At 43.8% G+C, this 18,923-nt stretch overlaps 1 protein-coding gene across 2 annotated transcripts; it reads right to left on the bottom strand.

Moving 5' to 3' along the window:
- Nucleotides 1–5,719: 5,719 nt before the first annotated feature.
- On the bottom strand, nt 5,720–18,727 carry PHF7 (PHD finger protein 7). 2 transcript variants are annotated; one of them, XM_047776190.1, is made up of 11 exons: nt 18,018–18,727; nt 16,731–16,842; nt 15,965–16,017; nt 14,713–14,804; nt 9,403–9,504; nt 8,902–9,026; nt 8,281–8,440; nt 7,607–7,713; nt 7,054–7,170; nt 6,495–6,619; nt 5,720–6,283 (listed from the first exon to the last, which is right to left on the bottom strand). In XM_047776190.1, exons 2-11 carry the CDS (start codon nt 16,772–16,774, stop codon nt 6,054–6,056), a joined length of 1,155 nt encoding a protein of 384 aa, XP_047632146.1. In that variant the 5' UTR covers nt 16,775–16,842; nt 18,018–18,727; the 3' UTR covers nt 5,720–6,053. The 2 variants fall into 2 exon arrangements, with proteins under 2 accessions (XP_047632146.1, XP_047632155.1); XM_047776199.1 differs by lacking the exon at nt 16,731–16,842.
- Nucleotides 18,728–18,923: the final 196 nt, after the last annotated feature.

The raw sequence follows: 18,923 nt of genomic DNA, 5'->3' as shown, positions 1-18,923 counted from the left end.
CAAATGGAGAAGGCAGTATTAGGGACACAAGAAGCCCAGATTTGCCTGTTGGGAGGACAAGGGGGGCTCTGCTCTGACAGATAAAGGTAGAGAAGAATGACGTGGCAGACCAGCAGCTTGCTTTATGGGCATGACCTCATCTGTTCACTGCTTACCCCCCCTCCACCACCTGCCCCCAGCTGATAAGAATCTGGTGCTGTTTCCTGTAGTCCAAGGGTCTCAGACAATGGTGTGAACGGCTGGCTCTACTGGAAAGGACATTGTTCAGGGAAGAAAAAAAAAAAAAAAAAAAAAAACCCACCAGCACAAAGCCAGGGCAGGACCTGTCTAAATGTAAGGGCCTGTTTACAAATCTATGATTTCCAAGTGGAGAGATACAATGGGGAATTGTTTCTGGTGAGGCTAGAGTCCCCTCCAGAGTACTCCTGGGGGTTGGGGATGGCTTTGATGGCCCAGACAGATCTCAGATGCTCTGTGAGGGACAGACACTGATGGCGTATATGCCTTCCTGTTTATCAGAGGGGCACTTCAGGGAAAGCTCAAGGGACAAGTTTATACCAAAGACGAGAGGGATGAACTCCTGGCCTCACTCCCTCTACAGGGGCCTCACACTCTCACACTGCTCAGGGAGCCCAGGGCTAGAGGTGGTGTGCCAGAAAGAAAAAGTGAGATTATTTTCTGAAAGATATCAACTCTTTAGTTTATGGCTCCCCCTGCCATGTTGCTTTTTAGAAAAATGTACAAGGCACGAGACTCTTGCAAATAGCCAGCCCCTCTGGAATGGGGCCCCCTGGTTTAGTTAGGGAGCCTTCTCACACCTAGGAACCCCTGTGATGCTGCAACTCACTTCCAGCCAGCCTGGGAGCACAGGGAGCTGACAATGTATCCCTGGGGCAAGACCAATGGAGGTGCTTTATCTCATAGCAACCACCCACCCTGCCCACAAGAGGTTAGAGCCTTTGAACCACCAACCAAAAGCCCTGATGTCAGAGCATGTGTCGTGCATTGGGGGTGAGCAAGAGGCTGGGGCAGAAGAGAAACAGAACCATATCACCCATTCTCCTTGGGACTGGCAGTCCCCATTTTTAGGGGTAAGAGGAGGGCAGTAAGGATTAGGAGGATCACTTCGGGTTTAGAGAGACCAGAAGGCAGTCTGAGGATCTGACCTCTGATAGAAGTGTCATTAGTAACTTTTATACTAATATTTAAGTACAACAGGAGCATAACTTATGAGTAAACTTGAAGGATGTGTTTAGAATAAGTGAAGAGCAGTAAATCCCGTGCAATCCCCAAACAGAAGCATGCTTTCATGGGCCTTTTTTGGCTTTCCAAGTCAAAACAGTTATAATCTTCTTTCTCAACATGCTCAGAGTGCCCTCTGGTGTTTTGACAGTAAAACAACAATCATATAAACGCAAGGTTTGAGCACTTCCAACCATGCAGTAGACATAAAACTGCCTCTGAATGTGGGGTCCCAAGTCAGACACCATGAGGGGGAGAAAGGTCAATAAGACAGACATGTCCCTTCTCTTTCCAGTCTAGTGGGAGAGACAATCATGGGACCAGATGAAGAATGAAGCAAGCTATAATAGGGGTATAAGCAGAGCTCAGGGAGAGTGCCTAGGAATGAAGAAGTGGCCCTCGCGCTGGATTCATCATGCCGAGGGTGGAGGTTATGGCTCTCCAGGCTGCACATCTCATGCTCTTTCCAGGGCAGCCACGGCAGAGTGCCGGTGGTTGGGGTATCCTAGGAGATGCAGCCATATGTGTGGGGTCACATTTGCGGAAGGCCTTAGATGTTCATCTCAGTGGGGGCCATCTTGAGTAAAGAGCTAGCAGATGTTTTATGGTAATTAGCAGTTGGGGAGAGGGTGGACATGTCAGCAAAGCGAGTAGATATAGGAAACCAGGCAGAGAAAAGGCTTTTGTTACAGTCCTGTGAGGCACAGGGGTCTGAGCTGAGCATTGGCAGTGGGATGAAGAGGAAAGCAAACATTTGAAAAACAGTTAAAATGACAAGAAAGACGTGGTTGAAGAGAAGGAGAAACGTGAGATTCTGAGGTTCCTGGCCTTAGTTCATAGTTTCCACAACAGTAAGGATTAGAGGAAGGGGAGCAGGTCCTTTGGGGAATTCTTATTTAACATCTATCCCTACCCTCCCCAAGTGCACTATTTGTTCCAGGTCCTAGGCTATAAAATGGTACTTAATTCTTTTTAATTTTTCTTCCTTTTTCAGCTGTACCAACTGCAAATGGAAGTTCCCAGGTTAGGGATCAAATCCTCAGCTGCAACCTACACCACAGCTGAAGTAACACTGGATCCTTAACCCGGTGCTCCACATTGGGAACTCCATGGCAGTTAATTCTAATAGACACATCATTTGTGAAAACAGATACCTAAAATATACAAGAAGAACCCAAGGCATTTTGTAGTGCTAAAAAATAAAGAAGTGCTCAAAACCAGACCAAACCAAAACATAGAAAATAGTACCACGTGAAAAAGAAGTCCCCAAGGCCAATGCTAGAACAATCTGAGCAATAAAATATGGTAGAACTGAATTATAACCCAAAGTATAATATACATATCCGTGAGTCCATCCTGATACAAATGATTGAATAAATAAATAAGTGGGATAAGACAAATAAATCTCCCACACAGATTTCCAAATAACACATGAAGCTACTCTCCTTAAAGAGGGAGGGAGTATAGATTCCCAGTTATTAATCGTAGGATACACAGAGTGATTTCTTTCCAAAATTTACAGAATGGAAAGTGGGGTGGGGGGTGGGGAGAGTAACTTTTCTCTTTCTAGAAAAACTTGATAAATACCAACTTGGCCAGATAAACAAGATCAACTTCAACAGTGATGTCATGTTGATCGTATGTAACTTCAACTTGATGGAATGAAAGTGGCACTTTACCTGTGTGGTCTTCCTCCCTCAAACCCATAACTCCAGTCTAATCATAAGAAAAACATCAGACAAATCCCAACTGAGGCACTCTACAAAATAGCTGACCAGTACTCCTCACAACTGTCAAGGTCATCAAAGACAAGGAAAATCTGACAAATTGTTAGATCCAGGAGGGACCTATAGACAAGGACTCAATGCAGTGCAGTATCCTGGATGGGCTCCTAGAACAGAAAAAAAAGACATTAGGTAAAAACTGGGGAAATGTGAATAAAGTATGGACCTTATTTATTTAATATAATGTATCAGTACTGGTTCATTAATTGTGACAAATGTGCCATACTGATGCAAGATTAACAATGAGGGAAATTGGGCCTAGGATATGTGGGCACTCTGCAGTATCTTCACAATTTTTCTGTAAATCAAAAACTATCCTTAATTAAAAGTTTAAGAAAAAAGCCCAGAGTGGAGAATGACTGATTAGGCACAGATGAAGAAGAGAACATTTCAAAGTTGGGCTTTCTAGCCTATAAGAATGGGGTTAGCTATTACCATCAATGGAAAGTAAGGGTACACTGATTAAGAAATAATTTAAAGGGATGTATGCACACACGTGCACTACTAGTTACCAACTGCACAAAGAGATTGGGCAACTGAACGTCCAGGTGACAAAATGCACCCCTGCCACCAGCTCTCCCTCCCACCCACTGCAGCTGGAGTCCAGATGGCACTGCTAGGAGGCTACTACTTTCAAGTCCACTACTTGAGTAGCATACACGTGGACTCTTTTTAAAGAGAAAGATACTACCTCAGATGTTGGCGACCCAAGTTATAGGAACACAAAAAGAAATCAGTCAATTTTGGAAATATCTTTCAGTTGTGAATTATCACGCAAGAGTTGAGGCTTCCTGCTAGATAACAAGGGGAACTATATCTAATCACCTATGATGGAACATGATAGAGGATAATGTGAAAAAAAGAATGGCTATATGTATAACTGGGTCACTTTTCTGTACAGCAGAAATTGCCATAGCACTGTAAATCAACTACAATAAAAAAAAAAAGAGTTGAGGCTTTAAGGAAAGTAAAATATTGTTTTTGAAATGAAAACCTACCATTTTAAAAACTCTCTTGCCATTTGCAGAGCTCTGACAGTGTCCTTGGATATCCAGGTTAGGAAGCACAGCACAGAGTCACCAAACCCATGGGAGAAAAAAATGAAGAAAAAAGGCCTAGTCATGGGGAGCCCTGTGATAGCTGTGCAGTGTGCACACGCAAGATGCAGCTAGCTCAGGAGTAGGCTCTAGGAGGCAGATCTTTCAGAAAAGAAGTGCCCTTGAGAGTGATCTGGTACTCAGCTTATGAGAAAATTTGTATTTTCAGACAACTGATCATGTGAAACATTTGGGAAGAATTAGCCATAGGTATAGTAAATTGATCAAATAAAAAGAGAGACAGGTATTTATTTAAGGGAAAAAACAATGTAAAGAAAAGGAAAGATAATCATAGCATATTGAGCTTAGCTCAATAGTAAAGATCATTTACAGAGTCATAAAAAACCCTGAAGATTAATTTAACAAAAACTGTGATGCAATTATGAAAGACAGAGAGAATGCAAATGGGAAGGTTTTGTTTGTTTGCTTTTTTAGGGCCACACCTGTGGCATGTGGAGGTTCCCAGGCTAGGGGTAGATTCAGAGCTATAGCTGCTGCCCTATGCCACAGCCACAGCAACACCAAATCCAAGCTGCATCTGTGACCTACACCACAGCCCACAGCAATGCCAGATCCTTAAATAACCCACTGAGTGAGGCCAGGGATCGAACCCGAAACCTCATGATTCCTAGTTGGATTTGTTTCCCCTGAACCACAACGGGAACTCCAGGAAGGTTTTAAAGATGCTAGACCTTTATGTAACATAATAGATCTAAGATTAATCTATGAAGAAATGACTAAGAGAGTGGAAAGTAGTTGCTTTTAGGGAGGAGGAATGGGGGTAGGAAAAGGTAAGCCAAGAGAATATTTTTCATTATGATTCTTTTAGCACTTCTTGATTTCTTTTTAAAGTATTACTTTGTCCTCCCCCCACCCCCTGTGATTCTAAGTTAATCTGGTCAAAACCAAAGGTGATCACACATTCAGATGTAAGTCTTGAGAGGTCAGCAACATTTGAATCAAGAATCCCGTCCTCTGCCATCAGTGACAGTGACTCAGTGAGACCCTGAGAACTCAGTATCCGGCAATAGTTCTGAGTTTCCCCCACTGATCCAAATCCCACAAATCATTAAAAACAAACAAATGTGCAATGGATTCTATTCAGTTTCTCCTGAGACCTTCTGCCAGATTCCTATCCTAGCTGCCTTGCTCTCTTACCTGACCTGGAGATGCTTGAGCCACCAGAAGGGAGGGTTTGAGTGGAGATGTCTTCACTCATACTGGGAGGTATGCTGAAGACCAGGTCACCTGGAGTGAGTGGAGCCCATTCTGCCCCATGCGAGCATGGCAGTCCCTGGCCTGTTTGAGTCCAGGGTCTCAAGCCTTGCAATAGTGGCCTATTTTCAGTCCAGTGTGGACAGCTTTGATGGCTCGTCTTCCTGATGAGATCCTGTGTGTTTATTTGTACAACAATGAAATCTGTGTCCCCATAAAGTTGGCTTCCCTCCAGAGCTACATGTCTTAAGTTGAAAGTTCTACTTTTAATTCACTGAATTTTATAGGTGAGAAAGGTAGATTTTCCTTTCCCTCGCTCTACCCTCCAGATTTCTTAGTATGCTAGATAAATTCCAGAGTGAATTTATAAGGAGACACCAATGGAGAGAAAAACCTTTATTTGCATAATAACAAACATGGGTAAAGAACCAGATTAAGGTGGGAGAACCTCGGTGGAAAAAAAAGAGAAGAAAGGGCCCTCTGGGAATAGGGCAGAAAGAGCAGAGTTGCTCCCATAGCCACAAACACATCCCACAATTGGCATCACAATTCTGTTCTGTCCTACGTCTCCTGGGACTTCTCTTTCCTTGGTTCAGAGTCTGACTGCTGGCCCCCTTTCCTTGTCTCACAGTCCCAAAGTGCTCCCTCCCCCAGATCTGATGGAGGAGCATGGCTTCATACCCAAATGTGCTTGTTAGCAACTACTCAGAAACTGTTACTTGGGTTTTTTGCAGCACTTAATGATTTTGACGCCCTTGGATTTCCAGGAGTGGCCCCCCCTCCTGTGACCAGAGGACTCTGGTTTTTCTAATAAGGTAGGTCCTGGCCAATCAGTCCAAGAAGGGCCCGGATTCTCTTCCAGGCTGGTGTCTCTGCAGAAATGTTCCCTGGACTGGAAGGTGCTGCTGCAACAGGGCATGTCACCTGAGTTTTCAGGTGTGTAGTCTGTGGTGAAAGAAAGGTGGGAGAGAAAAACTTGCCCCTCTGTCTCTCTCCCAGGCGCAGGTCCTTAAGCCCCTCCCCAGCTGCTTCCCTTCCCAAACTAAAGTACTAACTAAAAGTCCCACCTGGTAATACTCTCTCCTACTTTCCCAGGCACCACAAGTCCCCTGAGCCTGACCCCGGTTCTTAGACCAGACCATCCCTCCAGACCCACCTGTGGCTTCAGCAGAAGGTGCACACTCCTTGCACTCCCATTTCTTACAGTTGGATCTGAGAGAGGAGCAGTCCCTATGGGTTCCATGGGAGCCGCATGTAGTACAGAGAATGAGGCGCCACCTCCTAGAGGAAGAGCCACGGGAGGGTCATGGGACAAACATACCACTAACTACCACTCTCAGGATGTTCGCTGCAGGCCAGGCCTCTGTTCAGGGCTCCCTAGAAAGTTTTCACTGCACATTTTACCAGAAACAGAGGTGTGGCTGAGTGCTGATTCTAGGACCTGTGGTCAGGTACAGCCACTCACAAGGTAGATTTGGGAAGGAACTTGCCCTGAGTGTCTCTCCACTGGGCACAAGTAGAGCAGACCCTGCAGAGAAACCTTTTCACTTATACATGAGTGAGTCCCAAGCTGGTCAAGAGGGACTTGGCAACTGTGTTCACCCTGAGGTCTGTAGGGTGACAAAGGCAATTTCCTTGCACCTAATAATTGTGTCAAGCTCTAACTCTAAATTGGCCCTGATGAGAAACCTTTCAAGGTAGAAGGCTTTCCTTACCCTTCGTCCTCAAAGCTGTCTCTGCCTTGTTCATACAGACAGATGGGGGCATCACAATGCTGATAGCGCTGATACAACTCTGAGAAAGCCCCTGGCTCGAGTTCCCAGGCAGCATCTCTGCAGTGGGAGAAGAAACAGTAAGGGACATATGATCCATTGGGAAAACTTCTGTCTATCTGGGAGCATCTCGGAAGAACTCAAGCTAGCACAGCAAAAGAGTTCAGTAGGCTGCCTGAATGCTGTCGTGAGTGGCCTGGCAGAGGAAGAGGGTGGAAGCAGATGAGTGGAACGGGGGGTTCCTTAGCTCCACACTGGCATTTAAGAACCCAAGGAACTCTGACTGCCAAAGCACCTTTTTCAGAAACATGCTAACCACCACCCCCACTTCCCATCCTCCTCTTTATAATTGAAAAGCTCTCCCTCTACCCTTCCCTCTTCACTATAAGCCTCTGCTGCTTCTTCATTCTCTGAACTATCCTCACACTCACTTTCTCTCTAGGAATCTAGGCAACCCAATCCCTGGCTCAATTCCTGCTGTAGAGGTTCCCACTACCTGTCTGGAATATGAATTCCCATTCTTAGCATTTCTTGAGGAAACTCATCTCGATTGTTGCACTGTGGACACTTGAAGAAATGCTTTGCTGATGTGTGGGCATATTTCTGAAAGAGAAGCATGGAAGAGTTTTGTATCCATAAAAGCACTACCTATGATCACCTTCTTTCACTCCCACCCTCATCTCACAAAGAGAATGTTGCTAAGAGGGCGTGACTGAGGGTTATGGGCCAAGGAATTTTGATGGGCTAGTGTGAGAGCTGCAAATCCAGGTGTCAGACCAGGGACCAAAAGCTCAAGAGAGCACACAGGAGTGCCTCAGCTGTCATCTCCAGCCATGGGACCTGGTAGTGCTTGACCCAGTGGTGGTCAAGCATCCGGATACATGTTTCCCTTTCCTTCAATTCGAGGTAGCATGGCTGATTTTGAGGCTACTTGACGCGTTCTAGGATGAGCTCATTTGCTCTAGCCATCCTGAAGATTTTGTTCAGTCTAAATCTTATGAATAAGGTCCTACAGGTCAAGGATGACCAGAGACTGGGCTGACTTTCCTCTGGAACCAGCACTGCATACAGTCCTCCGGCACACACACACATGCTGGGATTGCCTGAGCATTCCCAGGGTGCTCAGAACTGAGACAATAGGGAAGGCCCCCAGCACAGAGAAAGCCCCACCTGTATGCACTTGCGGTGGTAGATAGTTTGACTACAACACGGGCTCTGGATGTTTTCAACACTTGCTTGGGATAAGTCTTCACAACACAAGACGCAGCTTTCCTCCCCCATGTTTCCCCGTTGGATATTCTGTGTTGGGCGATGTTTCCCACAAAATGATCTGTGGCAGAGTAAATAGATTCAGTTTCTGGTTTGTCATTGATGCAGTTTTCCAGCTGTCCAGCTTAGGAAGGGCAATCAACCACACAGGCCGTGCCCAGTGAACTTCCAGGCTCATGGGGAAGAGGAGGAGCAGAGTGAAGAAGAGCCACATGCCTTCTCCCAGCTGCTTTCCCACTGAGCAAAGCTCTGGGGACTATCTCCACAGCCTCCTGTTCCTGAAAGCCCCACTTAGTTCTGAGCAGCTAAGATCCCCAGCTGTTTGTAATTTAAGGAGGGGATGGGAAGCAAGAAGTAATCCCTGTGAAATTGCCAAGTCAAGACACTGTTACTCATCACTGAATGAAGGGACAGAGTCTCTAATGAATCGAAAAAGGCCTGTGAAAACTGGACTCTGATTTCATTAGATGCTAAATAACAAGTTGCAAAAGAGCAGGCTAACTTTCCCCCTTCATTACTCACTTGTACTCTCCAAAAAATTGTGAAAGGCAACCCCTTTCTTGGCCACAAGGAAGATGGAAGTTTCTGACGCAATGATCCTTCTGGCAGTTGATGGCAGCTCCCTTTTTCTTACACACAAAGCAGATCTGCAAATGAGATCCCAGGCAGTGCTCAGGGCCCCAAGACAGACAGACAGATAGAAATTCTGTGGCACATAGTTCCATGGGATGGAAATTCTTTGAAGCAATGCCCATTCCTCTTCCTCATTGGACTTAAAAGCTCTAGGGCATGCTGAAGCTGAGCTACGAGCAGCACTGAATTCTTTTTTGTTTGCTCAGGATGTTGCTCCCTCTCCTTATGTTAAGTACTATACCCTCGAGAAGCGTGGAAATTAAGAGAAGGACTAGTTGGGAAATCCAAGAGTCCTTTGACTTTTGAACTAGGAACTAGCGAAAAGAACAGAAACAGGGGTGATGAGAGAAGTGTGAGAAGAGGCCCACCCCAAGGTCTCCCATTTCTAACCTTCCTAGAAGCCCGGGCTGCCTCCTTTTTGATGTCTTCAGGCAGGAATCCATGGAAACCTCTATTGGACTGGCCCCTCTGAGGCAGCTTGCTAGATAGGATCTAGAGGGGCAGCAGAACCAGGCTGTCAACAGTGATGATAACTGAAACAGTGCAGTAAGGTGAGGAGGATGACAGGGTAAGGGAGCTAAGAAATATAACTTGGTGGAGTATACATGCAATTATTGGGTCATTTACTTAACAAAGGCTTTAAGTGCTTTTTAAACATTAACTCATATAATCCTCATAAAAACCTTAAGAGGTAGGTACTATTATCACCTCATTTTATGGGAGAGATTACATGACTGGCTCCAGAACCTCAGAACTCCAGAAGCTGGGCCCCTACCCACCTTTGTGCTACACTGCCTCTCATTTACTGAAAACTGCTTTTGTGTGCTGAGCACTTGGAGAAACATTCCCTGTGTATTGATTCATTTTCTGCTCACCACAACCTTGGGATACAGGTGCCATTGTGATCCTCATCTTAGAGATGCCACTGAGGTGTAGTGCGGCTGCAGTCACACAGCAAGGAAGCGACAGAGCTGCATCCACATCTGGGCCCACATGAACCCACTCTCTCCCCACCCGCTGTACTGCCTGCCCTGCCTCTCCATGCAGAGTAAATACTCTTCTCAGAGTATACTCTCCACAGAAATGGAAATGGGACTTTAAAATCTCCTGACTATAGTCATTCTACCTTATAAAGAAAGGGGAGGAATTGAATTTTTCTTTAAAAACACACTTTAAAGGATTTTTGTTTCAGAAAAGCCTCCAAAGCAGAGTTTAGAATGGGAATTCAAGGGAAAAGAAGCTAACCTGTTATGTACCCATGATAATGAAGGTGTACATACTTTGGAGGAACATCACACTTGAGTCCCATCCCAAGAAGCTTCCAAAAATTTTAAGGAAGCTGCTGGACTTGCTGCAGCAATTATGTGTAATGAGTAACGGGGGCTGAGGTTATTTTCCATTATAGAAAAAATGACTGTACAAGGTTGATAACTTGAGGATACTTGGTTATAGCCATATACTTCCAATTAGGCTTAAAACTTATCTATTTTAACACTGTCTCAGAGCTTTAGGACTACATTAATGATTTCTATTTACACCTGTGGGTGTTATTAATGTTTTCTGCAATGAGCATGTATAATTTCTACAAGAAGAAAGATCAGTAGTGAAAGATTAAAAACAATCTACATGTCCTTTAATAGGAAGGTTTTTTTTTTCCCCTTTTATGGCCACATCTGTGGCATATGGAAGTTCCCAGGCTAGGGATCGAGTTGGAGCTGCAGCTGAGGCAACACTGGATCCAAGCCGCATCTACGATCTATGCTGCAGCTTGCAGCAATGCTGGATCCTTAATCCGCTGAGCAAGGCCAGGGATTGAACTCGCATCCTCTCAGAGACTACATTGGGTCTTTAGCCTACTGAACCACAATAGGAACTCCTAATAGGAGTTTAATACTTTTTGGCACACCTATAACATGGAATACTAATTAACCATTTTAAAAAAACTAAGAAAATGGCACAACATTATAAATCTATACTTCAATAAAACTTTAAAAAATGAAAGAAAAAAAAAAACCCCAAAAACCCTAGACTGCAGTTCCTGTGGTTTAGTGGTTAAGGATCCAGCATTGTCACTGCTGTGGCAAAGGTACAATCCCTGACCCGGGAACATCCATATTCCATGGGTGCAACTAAAACACACACACACACACACACACATGCACGAACTAGATCAATATGTTCTATATGGCTGGAGTTCCCTTCGTGGCTCAGTGGTTAACAAACCCAACTAGGATCCATGAGGATGTGGGTTCGATCCCTGGCCTCGCTCAGTGGGTTACAGATCCGGTGCTGCCGTGAGCTGTGGTGTAGGTCACAGACGTGGCTCAGATCCCACATTGCTGTGGCTGTGATGTAGGCTGGCAGCTGGAGCTCCAATTCGATCCCTAGCCTGGGAAACCTCCATATGCTGTAGGTGCGGCCCTAAAAAGCAAAAAAAAAAAAAAAAAAGTTCTATATGGAAAGATCTCTGTAAGTATATGAAGTTTAAAAAAGTAAAATACAAAACACTGTGTATAGTACATGTTTATTTTTATGTTAAAATGTATATGCTTACATATGCATTGAAATTAAACAAGACCTAACAGCAAAACAAAATAGGACTTAGAAGAGCAAAAAATCACAGACCACTCTTTCTCACAAGCACAGATATAAAAATGAAACAAAATATTGAATCCAGCACCATGTAAAAAGAATAGCACATCATGACCAGAGTTTGTACCAGAAATGCAAGGTTAGTTTAACATTATCCAAGTAATGTAACAGACCACATTAACAAAATGAGAAAAATCTCAATCATCTCAACAGGTGCAGAAAAAACATTTGACAAAATTCAGCACACATTCATAATACCCTCAGCAAATTAGAAATGAAAGAGAATTTTCCCAGTCTGATGAAAATCATCTAAGAAAAACCTCCAGGTAATGTACATCATATCTTAACAGTAAAAATTGGAATCTGTCCTCTAATGTTAGGAACAAAACAGGATATCACTCATATAACTTCTATTCAATACTAGACTGAAGGTCTCAGCTATTATAATAAAGCAAGAAGAAGAATTAAAAGACATAAAGATTGGAAAGAAATAAGTAGAACTGCCTTTACTTACACGTGATTGTGTACACAAAAAATTCTAAAGCATTTACCAAAAAAATTTTAAATAAAAACAACCACTGAACTAGTAAGTGAATTTAACAAGGTTGCAGATACAAAATCAATATACAAAAATAAGCTGCATTTTTATATTCCAGCAACAAACTTGAAAATGAATTTTGAAAATACCACATATAATGGCATAAAAATCAAAATATTTAGGAATACATTTAACAAAATATGTGTAAGACTTCTTCACTAAAAAACTGCTGAGATAAATTTTAAAAGGCCCAAATAAACGGAGAAATATAACATGTCTATGGATTGGAAGATTCAATATTGTGTCAATTCTTCCCAATTGATCTTTAAATTCAATGTAATCCAAATCACTATCCCAACAGATTTTTTTTAAAAGAAAAATATGAAATTTATATAGAAAAGGAAAGCACCTGATAGCGAAAACAATATTGGAAAATACTGCAGAACTTACCCTATTTAATTTCAAGACACTGTAAAGCCACAATCATCAAAATAGTGTGGTAGTAGTATAAGGATCAACACACAGATCAATAACGTAAAATAGATCAACCACATCCATAGGTGGTCAATTAATTTTGACAAAGGCACAGAGGTAATTCAAGGCACAGACAAAAAAGATTTATAGAGAAACACAAACAAGCACTAACCATAAGAGGAAAAATTGATAAACTGGACTTCCATCAAAATTAAAAACTTCTGTTCTTCGAAGACATCATTAAGAAAACAAAAAGACAAATCACAGACTGGGAGAAAACAGTCACAGCCACAATACACATAACTGAAAAAGGATTTGTAGCCTTGAAAATATAAAGAGCGCTTATAACTCAGTAAGACATAACAACCCAACTTTTAAAATGGGCAAAATATTTGTATAGACACTTCATGAATGAAAATATATGTGGGGCTAGTAGATGCAAACTATTGCTTTTGGATTGGATAAGCAATGAGATCCTGCTGTACAGTGCAGGGAAATATATCTAATCACTTGTGATGGAGGATAATGTGAAAAAAAGAATGTATATAAATGTATAACTGGGTCACTTTGCTGTACAGCAGAAATTGACATTGTAAATCAACTATAAAAATTTTAAAAAAGAAAATATGTGACTGGCCAATAAGCACACAAAAAGAAGCTCAACATTTTAGGTCATCAGAAAAATGCAAATTAAAACCACAATGAGATACTAATATACAACTAGTAGAATGGCTAAAATTAGGAGAACTAAACATATCAAGTTTGGACAAGAACATTGTGCAAATAGAAATCTCATAAATTGCTAGCGGGAGTATAAACTGGTACAACCACTCGTGGAAAATGATTTTGCAACTTCACATAAATTTAAACATAAAGTTAGTAATTCCACTTTTTTTTTTGTCTTTTTGCCATTTCTTGGGCCGCTCCCACGGCATATGGAGGTTCCCAGGCTAGGGGTCGAATCAGAGCTGTAGCCACTGGCCTACACCAGAGCCACAGCAATGCAGGATCCGAGCAGCATCTGCGACCTACACCACAGCTCATGGCAACGCTGGATCCTTAAGCCACTGAGCAAGGCCAGGGATTGAACCCACAACCTCATGGTTCCTAGTCGGATTCCTTGACCACTGAGCCACGACGGGAACTCCACTAATTCCACTTTTAGACATTTGCCCAAAAAGAAGTGAAAACATGTGGTAATAAAAAACTTGTATATGAATGTTAGTAGTGGCTTTATTCATAAAAGCCCCCAAATGGAAATAATTCAAATATCCAATCAGCAGAGGGATAAATAAGCAAAGTATATTAATACAACAGAATACTACTAGGGAGTAAAAAGGCACAAGCTACCTATTCAGGCAACATGGATTAATTTTCAAAACACTGTATTGAGTGAAAAAAGCCAGACACAAAAGAGTACAAATTATTTATGGTTTCATTTATATTAAGTATAAGAATAGGCAAAAGTAATCTATTGATCAGAAAAAAAAAGTAATTATCTCTGAGGGAATTGACTGGAAAAGGGTAGAAGGGAGCTTTCTGGGGTGATAGAAGTATTTATTTCAATTGGGACAGTGTTTACAAGGGGATAGTGTTTACATATGAGTTTATCAAAACTCACCAAACTGATAATACTTAAAATGGGTACATTCTATAGCATGCAAATTGCACCTAATCAAAAAGAATATTGAGAAAAATAACTGGAAGGACTGTTGATAGCATTTGCTTCTGGGGAGAGGGAGAAGGCATTGGGAATATTGTTATGGCAGGAAACTTTTTATTGTACATATTGTGTACTGTTAGGATTTTACATACATTATTTTTTTTTTTTTGGCTGACCCACAGCATGAGAAAGTCCTGGAGCCAGGGAGTGAACTCTTGCCACAGCTGAGACCAGAGTCATAGCAGTGACAACACTGGATCCTTAACCCACTGTGCCACCAAGGGAACTCCAACAGTTAGATTTTTAATGAAAAAAGCTATTAAGAAAAACAAGCAAATGGGGCAATGGATCTGAGGCTGAATGCAAAAACAGAGTATACAAACTGTACAGCAAAGCTATAGGACATTCAAAGCAAAGGGGACCATATACTCACAAGACAGAAATAATGCACACTGAGATTGTCTTTCTGAAGAAATTCCCCTAATTTTTCAGGATCCCCAGGTTCTCGAAGGCATAGCCGGCAAACTGGAAGAGAGAATGTTAAGTATTCATTTGTGGGGAGTTCCTGTCCTGGCTTAGTGATAAATGAACCCAACTTGTATCCATGAGGATGTGGGTTAGATCCCTGGCCTCATTCAGTGGGTTAAGGATCCGGCATTGCGGTGAGCTGCAGTGTAGGTGACAGATGCGGCTCGGTTCTTGTGGTGTTGTGCTGTGGCACAGGGTGGCACAGCTGCAGCTCCGATTTGATCCCTAGCCTGGGAACCTCCATATGCCTTGGGTGCAGCCCTAAAAAGACTTTAAAAAAATGCATTTGGGGAGTTCCTGTCGTGGCGCAGTGGTTAACGAATCCGACTAGGAACCATGAGGTTGTGGGTTCGGTCCCTGCCCTTGCTCAGTGGGTTAACGATCCGGCGTTGCCGTGAGCTGTGGTGTAGGTTGCAGACGCGGCTCGGATCCCGCGTTGCTGTGGCTCTGGCATAGGCCAGTGGCTACAGCTACGATTCAACCCCTAGCCTGGGAACCTCCATATGCCGAGGGAGGGGCCCAAGAAATAGCAACAACAACAACAACAATAACAACAACAAAAAGACAAAAAAAATGCATTTGGGATTGTAACTATTACACTACGTACAAGGAGGAGTAGAGTACTGAGAAAAGTCATTATGACAAGGAGGAGGTTGGGATGAAGTGTTATTTGACATCAGTTAGGCTTTTATATAATTTTAGCCATATCTGAAGGAGTTAGCTGCACCGGTTCACTTCATATACTTCTATCTCAGGTGGCTTTCATTAACTTGTTTCTTGAACTTTGGACATGACATTTAAAAATTACAGGAGATCCCACTGTGGCAGTGGGTTAAGGATCCAGCACTGTCTCCATTGCAGTGCAGGTCACTACTGAGGTGCAGGTTTGATCCCTGGCCCAGTGCAGCGGATTAAGAATCCGGCGTTGCCAAGCAGGGGCATAGGTCAAAGCTGTAGCTCAGATTCAGTCCCTGGCTAGGAACTTCCATATGCCGTGGGTGTGGCCAAAAAAAGAAATTACAGACCTTGAGTTTTCCAGGATCCTAGAGATTCTGGGAAGGAACTGACAGTGAGAGGATCAAGTTTACTGCCCTACAGAGGTGGCCTTTACTAAGGTCAGGAGGCAGCAGTCGAACAGAATATCCAGTCTTTCTTACCAGGCCCTGAAGAAGGCTTCCTCTGGGTTACCCTCCTTGTCTTGGCAGGTTTTCTATACAAGAGATGGAATAAGTACAAGGTAGTCTTTAAGGATTCTGTTGACACTTCTTGTAACATTTCCCTCAAAATGCCACTGATGGGTCTGATGAAGGACCAAAATAGCTAAAGGCTAAGGCATCAGTTTTCTTTTTCTCTTTCATATTTTTTAAAAGCACAAAACATATCCTTTAACTTAACACTGAATTATGTGAGATTATAGCCATCTTTCTCTTCAAGTACTTGTGCTGCCTATGTTGAATGAATGCACGAGCAAACCCCCTTTTATCCTTTTACCATTTCTACTTTTAGCTACCTTGAATCCCAGGTGGTACCAAGTTCACAAAACATTATAAAATGATACTAAAATCTACTAAGAGTCTCCTTTTTCTAAGCAATATTCTTCTTTCTTTATAAGCGTTAATCCAATGGATCTACAGAATGCTCTAAAAAGTAGGTGCTATTATTGCGTATTTTCCAGATGAGGCCTAAAGAAATGAAGTGACCTGTCCCCTAGTTAGCAAGTGTTAAGAGCCAGGATATGAATCTAGGCAGTAGGGACAGCCCTGGGAGGAGAGGTTATTGGATAGCGTCCAGGAGACGACTGGTGTGTGCTTCTGCACTAACCAACCCTAGCCTCCATGACCATGCAAAGTGGACAGAAAGGGAAGCATATACTACAGGCCACCGGACAATTGTCCCCAAACTCCCTTATGGTGCCTACTCTACCTCAATCTTTGAAGTTTCTTCTTCTTTTCTTTTATAGTCTTCATTCGCTACTGCCTCTCTCTCCTATCTTGAATCTTCTACACTATAATGAGGACAATACAGGATCTTCCAGCTATAAATATAAACAAGTCAGCAATTAAACCTATAGTTGGTTATCAAGTTCCACAGGGTCAAAGCAACAGTGCACTTCACCTTCCCATCCATGTGATGGAATAAAAGGGACCCACCCAGTATCAATGCTATAAAGAGCCGGTAATTATTAAATCTTGCCAAGAACTGTTCTGGGCATTTTACATTTAACTCACAAAAATCCCTTGCAATAGGTACCATTTTATCCCCATTTTCCAGATGAGGAGACTGAGGCACAGAAAGGTCACAGAGAGGCACTTGCTCAAGATCAGTTACTGCTATCGCAGAGCCAAATGAGAACTTGGAATTATTGCTTGAACTGGCTAAATGGCTGTGTGTGCCTAGTAAATGCCTGAGGTAGCACTCAGGAAAAACAGCTCCTTTTTCCCCCAGGTATGGGTGCCTTAATTCTGCCCAGAAAAAGTTAGATTAGATAGCACTTTCCTAGGAAAAGGAGCCTCTGGGATTTTGGTTACCCAAAGCAAGAACTCCCTCTAGTGAGAGACAACAATGACAAGTTATCCCTTGGCTCCTACCACTTTTCACCAGGCTCAAATGGTCACTGAGGTTTGGCCTATTTTCAACCTTCCTCTAGATCTGAGCCAAGGGTAAAAGGCCCCAAAGTGGAGAAGACACCCTGCCACTCCTCCTCCCACCAATGTCAGCTGATTACAAATTCACTTCAAATTCACAGTTTGTATTGGTTATACAAACCAAGGTGGAAATCCCTGAATGGCAAGCAGGATAAAAGAAATAAAATCCACTCCTACGAAGGAAGGACTGTGTCTACTCAAAGGAGAGAAGGACAGCATTTCTTAAGAGAGCTGAGTGAATCAGGTCACTCCAGGAACATACACTCCGCATCCATGTCCTCAGAGCACAGCTGGAGAACATGAACATCTTTAGGGACCACTATTCTGCACAAACTAGTTACTCCTCAGGCAACTAGCTGTTCAGAAAACTAAGGCTCCATGTCCTCTTCTAATCCACGAGTGCCACTTGCATTGGTAAATGCTATTTGATGGCTTCTTACTCAACAAAAGCCCTTAGACAGACTGGAAGAGGAGAAAGAAGGGTGTGCACTAGGGGATCCACTTGGCTATTGTGCAAGTCCCAGTAACTGGGGGAGTCCCGCACATCTAGCAATAGAAATAAAACCTTGAAACTTCAGTTCTTTGCATCGCTGGACAAGACGTTCCTTGAATGGGATTCTGAGCACACTGGTAGTTACAGGAAGACGCAACAATCTTCAAAGCTTGTGATGAGAGAGGTTGCAGATGCCGGCTTCCACAAGCTGCTCAGTCCGAGGTTTGCTACCGAGCGGATGCTCCCTTGAAACGGTGACCAAATTGTTTCACTGGCTAAGTGCTGGGTAAAAGCTTGTTGAAAAAATTAAAAATAAATAAGCGTGTTCGGCCCCGCCGCCGCAAGAATAAACAATGGTTTATTTGGAAAATACGTATCGGTGTGGCCACAAGCGGCCCCCGGAGGTAACAGCCGGAGAAGGGGCTCAAGGAGCATCCCATAGATGCCGGACCAGGCTCATGTCGCGCCTGCCGGGCGGCTGGTACGGGGCCGGGCCGGAGGTCGCCTCCGCCGCTTGCTCCTCACGGTAGCACACCGGCTGCAGCTACCGGCCGGGGCCGCTCGCCCAGCTGTCGCCGAGGGAGCCGCTGTCCTGGAGCTTTATTCGTTGTCACAAGCCGTGGTTGCTACCTCACGGGCGGCCGCCCCGCGCGATGACTGCGCGGGCGAAGGGGGCGAGTGCGCAAACGAGAGCCGGGTCACGCGGACTGTAACCCAGGGAAACTGCGTCCAAGGGGACCACCGCTGCACTGACCGTTGGCAAGGAAGGATCGCTAACGGCCGCGAGCTAACGGCCGCGCGCCCGCCCCGCCCCTGCTTCTCGCGCCACCTGCGTACCCGCCCCGCCCCCTCCGCTCGGCCCCGCCCCATCTCGCCCCGCCTTTTCCTCGCGCGCCTCTGGTACTCAACACCGCCCTCGCTCCTCCCCTTCCTCTTGCCCCACCCTCCCGCGCAAGCGCCGGCGTCTGGAGTCGAAAT

This window comes from Phacochoerus africanus, chromosome 1, assembly GCF_016906955.1.
Source record: "Phacochoerus africanus isolate WHEZ1 chromosome 1, ROS_Pafr_v1, whole genome shotgun sequence".
In the NCBI taxonomy this organism is placed as follows: domain Eukaryota; kingdom Metazoa; phylum Chordata; class Mammalia; order Artiodactyla; family Suidae; genus Phacochoerus; species Phacochoerus africanus.
The sequence above is the reverse complement of the archived record's forward strand: the minus strand, read 5'-3'. Positions and strand labels throughout refer to the sequence as shown.